The sequence below is a fragment of the Priapulus caudatus genome, unplaced genomic scaffold, assembly GCF_000485595.1.
Source record: "Priapulus caudatus unplaced genomic scaffold, Priapulus_caudatus-5.0.1 Scaffold262, whole genome shotgun sequence".
Taxonomy (NCBI): domain Eukaryota; kingdom Metazoa; phylum Priapulida; class Priapulimorpha; order Priapulimorphida; family Priapulidae; genus Priapulus; species Priapulus caudatus.
This window is the reverse complement of record NW_014577323.1, coordinates 281,455-291,235: the sequence shown is the minus strand read 5'-3', so window position 1 is coordinate 291,235 and position 9,781 is coordinate 281,455. Positions and strand designations below refer to the sequence as shown.

General features: G+C 54.5%; 1 protein-coding gene across 1 annotated transcript in view; it reads right to left on the bottom strand.

The window, feature by feature from the left end:
* The window catches only part of LOC106808235 (zinc finger E-box-binding homeobox 1-like), an 8,798-nt gene extending 1,268 nt beyond the window's left edge, over positions 1-7,530 (bottom strand). Inside the window, exons 1-5 of the mRNA XM_014810863.1 lie at positions 6,791-7,530; positions 5,314-5,639; positions 2,098-4,320; positions 1,213-1,399; positions 460-622 (exon numbers count right to left, since the gene is read on the bottom strand). Of these exons, the coding sequence (XP_014666349.1) occupies positions 460-622; positions 1,213-1,399; positions 2,098-4,320; positions 5,314-5,639; positions 6,791-6,866 (2,975 nt within the window). The 5' untranslated portion in view covers positions 6,867-7,530. The remainder of the gene's footprint in view (positions 1-459; positions 623-1,212; positions 1,400-2,097; positions 4,321-5,313; positions 5,640-6,790) is intronic.
* Between the last annotated feature and the right edge of the window lie 2,251 nt (positions 7,531-9,781).

The window sequence follows — 9,781 nt, the reverse complement described above, 5'->3', positions numbered from 1 at the left end:
ATATAGTATATATATATATATATATATATATATATATATATATATATATATATATATATATATGCCGGATATTCTCAAGAATTTACGGCATGCAGGGTTGATAAACTATAGTGGTTATAAGCAAACAGGAAGAACTACAGTATTTGGAGCTAGAGGTGGCGAGGGGGCAGCATTGACATCTCAAGGGTGGTTACACGAAGGAAACATCTTTGAAAGAGGTTTACCTTGAAAAAAAAAATTTCCAGCAAATTCACCCAAACCATCAGAATTTAGCAAGCACACTTCTCGGAATCACACATAAATTTTTGGACGATAGACATACGTCCAATAGTCCATAATAGTCGCCGTAGCAGATCAATGAATACCGATGGTCAACTAGCACAGAGGGAAGTGGTGTGGGAGGTCGGAGTGATAATACAGGGGCGCTATTGACCACAGGACCCTTGGCGGATGTCGTACCGGTGGTTCATGTGCTGACTGTAGGATCCCGAATGGCTGAAGCGTTTCAGGCACTTCTTGCACTGGAATGGCTTCTCGCCGCTGTGCAGTCGCTTGTGCTCGGTCAGGTGGTGCTTGTGCTTGAACGCCTTGTCGCAGATGTCGCACTTGTATGGACGTGCGCCTGTTTGAAACACAAGAACGTCAGTCGTGGTCAGCAGTCGGCTAGACGTGGATGGAGTAGATGGATGCCACGAGCTTCAAAGCATCGCCAATAATATGATGAGGTAGTGCCTGAGAGATTATATAGCTGTGTGCACTACCAACGAGCGGTGTGGGTAAGAAACCCTTGCAGAGACTGTAACCATGAGGTTAAGACAGGGTAAGAGGTCAAGACAGGGTAATATGGGGTTAAGACAGTGTAAGAGATTAAGATCAGCCTAATGGTTTAAGACAGGATGAGATGTTGAGACTGGGCTATATGGGGTTAATACAATTTAAGGAGTTAGGACAGCGTAAGGGGTTCCAAACCTTACAATGTATAGAATTAAGACAGCACAAGGGGTTAAGACAGCGTGAGAGTTTACGCGAGACGTTATACCAGTTAGAAGTTAGAAGAAAGAAGTTAGGATAGTGTAAGTGGTTAAGACGGTATTAAAGAGTTAAGAAGTATGAATCTAGTTAAGGCAGCATCGAGGGGTTAGCACAGCATGAAGGCTTGATCGCCGAGCCTCCCGCGCTCGCAGCACGCGGCCGGCAGGGGGCGCCACTCACCGGAGTGCTCGTACTTGTGGCGCGCGAGGCTGCTCTGCTTGTTGAACACCTTGTGGCACTGGTCGCAGCCGTACAGCATGCCGTCGCCGCTCTCCGCCTCGATCTTGTGCTGCTTCCACGACTTGCGCCGCTTGCTCAGGCTCTCCATGTCCTCCCCCTCCAGCGAGCCGACCTCGTCCGCCTCCACCTGCGGGTGCCAGAAGAAACACACAATTCAGCGATGGGTAGGCGAAGAGCGAGATCGGTCATTGGGGTAGGTGGGAGGGGGGAAGACAGTGTCATCGAGGAGAAAGTTAGTGTATGGGAGGAGCAGGGGGAGAATAGATGAGGAGAGAGTTAGTGTATTGGGGGAAGAGAGACGGCAGATGAGGAGAGAGTTAGTGTATGGGGGAGCAGGGGGAGCAAATGAGGAGAGAGTTAGTGTATTGGGGGAGGAGGGGGAGCAGATGAGGAGAAAGTTCGTGTGTGGGGGAGGAGGGGTAGAATAGATGAGGAGAGAGTTAGTGTATGGGGGAGGAGAGACAGCAGATGAAGAAAGAGTTCGTGTATGGGGGAGGAGGGGGAGCAGATGAGGAGAGAATTCGTGTATGGGGGGAGGAGGGGGAGAGCAGATGAGGAGAGCAGATGAGGAGAGAGTTAGTGTATGGGGGAGGAGCAGGGAGAGCATATGAGGAGCGTGCTGACGACGAGTGCTGATGCGATAACGTAGTAATACAATAGAGTGTTTAAGCATGCAGGTGACATCAGGAGAGGGCAATACTTTGACACTCACAGGTTAACTAGTGAATGAGACCTAAACGTTTACACAGCAAGCTAGCTGAGTGCCGAAGCAATAACATAGTAATACCAGAGAGTGGTTAGAGCATGCAGGGTGACGTTGTGTACCTGTACCTGGCGCCACGTCTTCTTGCGCATGCGCTTGCCGAGCGACCCGTCCTCGTCCATGCTGTCCGCGTCCTTGTCAAGGTCAGGGTTCGCGTTCTCGTCGATGCACTCGTCCGAGCACGACGACGGCGACACGGACGACGCCGGCAGCGGCGGCGGTGGCGTGCACGCCTGCGAGTGAGGCGAGCTGCGCGGCGACGTCACCACGTACGGCGGCGCCCCCTCTCCGCCGATGCCGAACGCCGGCGCGCGGATCATGCCCTCGCGGTGCATGTACTGGTAGAGGATCGAGTTCTCGATGCTGCGGCTCGTCGGCGTCGCCATGGCGACCGCGTCGCGGTCCGAGCGCCGGCTCAGGTTGAGCACGGAGAGCAGCTCGGCGTTCGGCTCGTCGTGCGGCGAGCACGCGTCGGCGGCGGCGCCCCCTCGTGGGCCCGCGTGCGCCGGCCGCGGCTTCAGCGAGAGGTCGAGCGGCGTGTCCTGCGGCGGCGTGTAGAGGTAGCTGAAGGCCTTCGTGAGCGAGTGCGTGAACGGTGACGCGTACGACGGTGGCGCCGGCGACGTCTTCGGAGCAACGGCGACGCCGCCCTGGTGGGCGAACTGTGGCGATGCGCCGACCGACGCGCTGTAGTAGAGCGGCTGGAATGATTCGGAGCAGGGTACGAGGGCGCCACTGTAGGGCGCGATCGCCGGCGGGAACGGCGACGAGGGACGCGGCGCCGCAGCAATGGCCTGCTTCGTCTGCTGCTGCTGCAGCGCGGCGACGCCCGACGACGGGATCGCTCGGCCCTTCTTGCGGTCGCGCGCGCGCATGTTCTGGAACCAGACCTGCACGACGCGCTTCGGAAAGCCGATCTCCTGGCCGACGCGGATCAGCTCGAACTTGCGCGGCCGCGGGTTGACCTCGTAGTAGGCGCGCAGCACCTTCAGCTGCTCCTCGTTGATGAACGAGCGCATGCGGTTCCTCGTGTCGTCGGCGCCCCCGCCGCCGCTCGCGTCGTCCGCGACGTCGCCCACCGAGCCGCCGTCCTCGCTCTCCGTCGTCGCGCTGTCCGCGTTGCCGTCCGACTCGGAGAGGATCGGGCGGCGGTAGCGCTGCGAGGCGGTCGCCGCGGCGACGACGTGGTGGTGCGACGAGTGGATCGTCGCGAGCTGCACGTCCTTGTTGAGCCGGCAGAGGTAGCGCTCGTGCTGGTGCTGGTCGATGCGGTTCGAGAACACCTCGCCGCAGAAGTAGCACCTGTAGCAGCTGCCGCCCTGCACCCCGCCGCCGCCTTCCTCCGCGGTCGCGGGCGCCTCCTGGCGGTCGTCGTCGTCGACGTCGCCGTTCTGCTCGGCGGGCCGCCGGTCAAGCTGCACCTCGGGACTGATTCCGCTCTTGAGCCGCATGAGCAGCTCGCTCTCCTGCTCCTTCTGCTTGCTGACCGTCGCGTTGACCACCTCCAGGATCTTCTTGACCGCCGTGAGATCGCCCGCCGGCTGCTGACCGCCGGGCCCCTCGCCCTCCTCCATCTTGACAACCGGCAGAGCCGCCGTCACCGCCTCCGTCACCGCCGTGTCGTCGCTCTGCTCCTCTTTCAGTTTCAGCTCGCCAGCGGGCGTCTCCTCGCCCAGCTCCCTCGCCGCCGCTGGTGCATCGCCCGCCGGCCGCTCAGAACTCGACGTGACGGCGTCGGTGGCTGGGAACATCGGTGACGCTCCGCCGCGGCGGGTCACATTGGGGTCGGCGGCGGTGGGGAGGGAGAGGACGGGCGCGGCAAGGGAGGTGGCGAGACCCGCGGGGAGGCCGCCGGCTGCGTACAGCGGTGACACAAACTGCTGAGCAAACAGGTACGGGTTGGGCGCGTACGCCGACGCCGGCCCTACCGCCTGCAGCGCCCCCTGCGCGCGCTGCATGGGCGGGATGAGCGCGGCGGGCGCGACCATCGCCGCGGCAACGCCGTCGCACGGCTTCCGTCCGCGCGTCTTCCCCGCGCTGCCTACCCCCGCCGCGCCACCGCCGCCACCGCCGCCACCGCCTCCCCCGCCGCGCGTCTTCATGTTTACGACGAGGCACTTCTTGCTGGTCATGTGCGAGCTGTAGGAGCCGGAGTGCGAGAAGTGCTTGTGGCAGTTGGGGCACTCGAACGGCTTCTCGCCCGTGTGGATGCGGATGTGCTCCTTCAGGTGGTGCTTGAACTTGAACGCCTTGCCGCACTCAGGACACTTGAACTTGCGTAGCACCTGCAAGTACTGACGCCGTTAAACTACGACTTTCTACCCGCGGTCGCGATTTTGTGCGGCGCGACGCGAATTGCTAGGTTAGACGCCGTGCAGACTAGATTCCTTACTGCTTTCGATTAAACGATTCCATCTAGATGCAAACACGACTACATGGAACCACCAAAGGTTCCGTTAAACTATGATTTGATATCTGAAATCGGGGTTTCGGCAACAGAAGCACAGTGCCTGGGCTCCTTCGTGACTGGCCGTTGTAAGCGTTCGTTTAAACGATCCAACCTAGACAGGTTTAGAACTACGGGGGACCCTCCAAGGTTCTGTTAAACTACGATTTTAGTCCTGCAGTGGGATTTTTCAGCAACAGAATGTAGAATCACGGTGTCTGGGCTCATCCGTGAGTGACAGTTATAAGTCTTCGATTAAGCACTATCGAGAGAAGATGGTGCGATGACTATGGGGAGCATTCGACTTTCGCTATCACGCAAGGTCGCGACTGATCGACGGCACGATTACCGAAGAGTATCTCATCATTAACACGAGTCTTGAGCATACACCGCGCACTAAATTGGCAAAGAGTTTACAAGTGCCAAGCGTTAGCGTAGCACGTGTCGCCGTTTCGAAGAAATTAGCGTTATGATCGAATTAGTAGCCGTAAAGCTATTACGGCTAAGCTGATTATGACCGCCACGAAGTACTCCTTCATCTAGAAGACACTTTTCATCGCACCGTGAGATGTCCTCACTCGCGCCGTGCGAACACAGGCGAACACACTCCGTCTACCCCCTCTACACCACTCTACCCCTTATCGCCCCTCTATCCCCCTATCGCCCCTCTACCTTCTATCACCCCTCTACCCCCTCTACACACCACGCACCCCCAGCGCCCCTTTACCCCCTTTACACCCCAACAGCCCCACCCACCCACACACGCGCCTTTAAACCCCACGACCTTCTCCGCCTCACGCGTCTCTCAGCGCTGGCGTCGCTCGGTTCTTACCTGGTTGTCATCGTGTGAGATCATGTGCCGCTGCAGCCGGTAGACGTTGGCGAACGTCTTGCGGCACACGCGGCACGACTGCTGCGTCGGCGAGTGCAGCGCCAGGTGCTGGTCCAGCTGAGACTTCGACAGGAAGGTCGTGTCGCACTTGTGGCAGACGAAGCCGGCGGCGGCGGCAGCGGCTGCGGCGGCGGCGGCGGCGGCGGCGGTGCCCTCGTGGCTCGTGTGGGCGGCGTGCATGTGTTCGCGCAGCGCGTACACGTGCGGGAAGTTCTTGTCGCAGTAGGGACACGACAGCATGTACTCGTCAACCTTCGGAATGCCATCTGCAAGAAGAAGTGACGGGCAGGACGGTCAGATGGAGGTGAACAGAGAGGAAAATAATAGTGGGTAGATGATCGACCCCACAGTGATGAGGGTCACATGTCGTCAAGACAATAATGAGAGGGGATGACAGAGAGACGTTGACAATAGACAGTCATTGATTGCCATCACGTAGTCTTCTTCCGTCGGTTGTGTGCGTGCGTGCGTGCGGAGAGGGGGGGGGGCGTACGTGCGTGCGTGCATGTATGCGTGTGTCTCTCTCTATGCGTGCGTGCGATATGCACGTTATGTTAAATATATTAGAGCCACTCATGCATGTAGACAACTAGAAACCCTATGTTGAAGCTTTTATATTGATGTAAAAATAATCGGATGTTAAAATCTGCAACATAATTCACTTGTAACGTTGACAATACACAATAATAAAGAGAGAATAATTAAATCCACGCAATAGAAATACAATAGAACTGCCACAAAAAAACCTCTGCCCTTCACACATTAATACTAAATAATGAATCTGAGATAATTACATAATGATCTCAAGCACTGCATACCACAAACAGTTTGAATATAATTAGACAGGGAAAGAGAAGTAAGACAAGCAGATGGCAACTCGCCCCCATCTATCTGCATGCATAACCTAAGCAATAATTAAATAAACTAAGCCAATACACAGCCTGACCTAAAACTAATTGAATAACTGTAAGGTTGGCATCATTATAATGGTATTTTATTTAATTCATTTTGCACCAGATAAAAGCTGTGCAGCCTTACGAACATCAGTATAAACGGTCTTGATGTGCTAAGTTCGTTAACGTTTTATTTTGATCGCAATGCCAACAGATTGTTTAACCTTTAAGCTGGATTTCATCATATTTATTCCCGTGCAAAAAAAGTCTTAATAAGCCTTTTATGATATTTCGAGGTTTTTCCCGTCTGTGCCACTTATGTTCACACTGAAAGTTACGCGCGTGAATATTTCATACGCTCGCCAGTAATTTTAAGCTGATTCGGTGTGTTTTTGACCCGGAAAACAAGAGCGATTCAGACAATTACGGCCCATCACATCTCCGCTGAGCAACCCTGATTTCGCAGCGCAGTGGCGGCTGTCCCTGTATAGCGGCGGCCTCTCGCGGCCGAACGGCAAACTAACCTGTCATGCGGTGATAGTAGTACCACATTACCGATCTCCACATCAGATCGTTTAGCATCATGTTCGGCATCATCATTCCACGTCGATCGATCTAACTAAGTGCACACGACGACGTTCGACAGATTTACAGTTGTTTTTTTCTCTCGCTTGGCGAGAAAAATATCACCGTCGCACGGAGCCCCTTGTAGTAGAGAGTCTCGGGTCGGTAGTAGACACGAGGGGGCGGGGAGAAATTTCACAGTCAGTCTCACGCCGCACGCATGCTTCCCTCGTAGTAAACACGTGGTTTCACAGCTGCGTCGCCACGAATCTCGCAAGATGCCCAGACAAAAATATCAATATTTACTTCCGCTGATCGCGGGCTATGTGTGCCTCCTGACGATGCCACGCCTGTCCATATATTGCTATAGGTTGTAAATAAAAGGAATCTTCCACGCACGGGATGACAATAAGGGAATACTCTCTTTCTCGCTCGCTCTCGGTTTTTCTACAGTAAATGCGCTATCACAGAAAAAATATTTCATTCGTCTATCGACAAACTTGGTCCGCTAAGTTGTTTCTTATTGCTTGAATTACACGTCGTGTTTTTACTGTCGTTCATCAATAATGCCACAGTAAATTATCACAGCCACTTATTCTATTGCTCGGGGAATGTCGCGCTTCTCTCCCCCACCGTACACACCGGTGGCCTCCTCCTTCTCCTTCTCCTCCTGTTCTTTTCCTGTCCCCCTCTCTTTCTACGCCTCACATCGATGCCAGCGTGCGTGCACTGTCCCGCCGCCCTCTCTTTCCCGCTCTGTCGCTCTCTCGCTCTCGCGCTCTCTCGCGGTGCGGGCCGCAGCAGCTGATCGGCTGGCGTTTCTCGGGGCGACTGCGTGACTGAGGCAAACAGCGCTGCTCTCGCCCGGTGACGACGACGTCCCAGCGTCTCGTGGGCTGGCCGGCGGCTAAGTGCATCCAAGTAATTAGTAGCCGTGCCCGGTGACACGCAGGCAGGCCGAGGCGGCACGCACACACACACGACTGCCGCGCTGCAACACCGCATCCATAATGCCGCTCATCTCACCAGCATCAGCAGCAGCAGCAGCATTAGCAGCAGCAGTAGCAGCAGCAGCAGCAGTATCGGTGGCAGCGACGGAGGAGTAGGCAGCAGTAGCAGCAGTAGCAGCGATGGAGGAGTCACAGTAGCACGGGCGTGTAGAGGCTTCTCCACTTATTGATACACCCTGCACCAACATCGCACGATTCAATTAAAGAAGCGACTATCAGAGATATGTCGCAAGCAGCACGGCACGCGGCCTTCTTCCCGCGAAGCAGTGCCCTCTAGCGCCCAGCAGTGACATTATGAAGGCGACACATGTGAAGAGAGGGGGTGGAGAGGGACGGAGAGATGGAGGGTGGGAGGAATGTAAGGGAGAATGGGGGTGGCAGGAATGAAGGGAAGGGTAGGAGCAATGGAAGGAGGGTGGGTGGAATCGATAGAGGAAGGGAGGGAGGGAGGAGGCGAGAAAGGAAGATTGACAGAGAGAGGGTGAGATGAAGATAGGGAGGCGGTGTTGCTAACTAGGAGACGGTGGAGATGGAGAGGGACAGACACATCAACGTCATTAAGCAAACGCGTGTCAATGGGGAAGGATGGCGAGAGTGAGAGAGACTGCGATGCACAGTGGCAGTAGTGGTCAACCAACAACAAGAAAGCCATGCATGCGTGTTCGCTATCGGTCGCTGAGGAAAGGGGAAAATTCCACTCGTCTATAGTGGCGGCGGCGACGACGACGATGACGACGACGACGACGATATCATCATCATGATCATTGTCGCATTGTGGGCAGACTCTTTTCAGCACGGCTCGTATATTTAGGACACCAGCTGCTAAAAGCCTCCGAGTCAATATAATTAGAAATGCCACAGATAGAATGCCAAACAGCTTGTCTTCATGACGGACCTTAAAGCAGTCGCTAGCTAGCTTCGGGGCCCGGGTTTCACTTCTCCGCGCCGCAGCGTTTTAGAATGGCTGCCTGCCAATGATATTTTCAATTACACTATATTCGTGCGTTATTGGCGGCAGCGTCTAGCCGCTATTCAGGATTGTCATCTTTTCTAGAAACGCGCCTCCTATTTAAATAACTTCTGAAATCACGAGTCATTAGCTCGCAGGGCGTTCGTTCGCTCGCTCGCCGCACGATGGCGCTATTAAGAGACGCACGTCATAAAGTCGTTTTACATACGCATCGCGTCTCGTCTCGTCTGCGCGCTGCTGCGATGATATGTTTTTCACAAAAAACGATTCCGGTAAATTGTGACACAGATGTAATTACACACCAGTTCGCGTAATATCATGCATACACACACACACGCGCGCGCACACACACACATACACACACATGCACGCATTCACACACAGACCACCACCACCACTCACAGCGAAAACTCAACATACATTTGATATGTTAAGCAGTCAGAGAAACGAATAGAGGCGAATAAATGTAATTTGCTGCTGCCTCCTTGCCGGCTACGGCATATAGCAGCCGATAGGTAATTGCCGTGGTGATATGTGTATGGCTCTGTGTGTGCGCGCGTGTGCATGGCTGCGTACAGGCGCCTGCGCGCGTGTGTGCGCAAAGAATCAGCGCCGGTGCGTAATCAAGTTTGCCCGCCACGTTCACTCCATCTTATTAATGCGAGAATATGCAAATACGATAAATACAACACACACATAACAACTTTATTGGCATAGCATTTCATTTACTCTAGCGTTTCACAGAACCGTCGTCCCTCATAAAAGTCGTATTTAATTAAATTTTCACTTGCTTCTGCCGATAAAAGTTCAGGCAGTTTGTACCCGAATAACGAGCAAATGTTAGTGCAAGATCCATGAATATTTTCATGAGGCCTCGGCATGCGACTTCCTGCTGCATGCTTCCCAAGTTGCTCGCCTAATTAAAGTATACGTGATGCTTGTCTCTTGTAATGGACCGAAATGCATTAAAC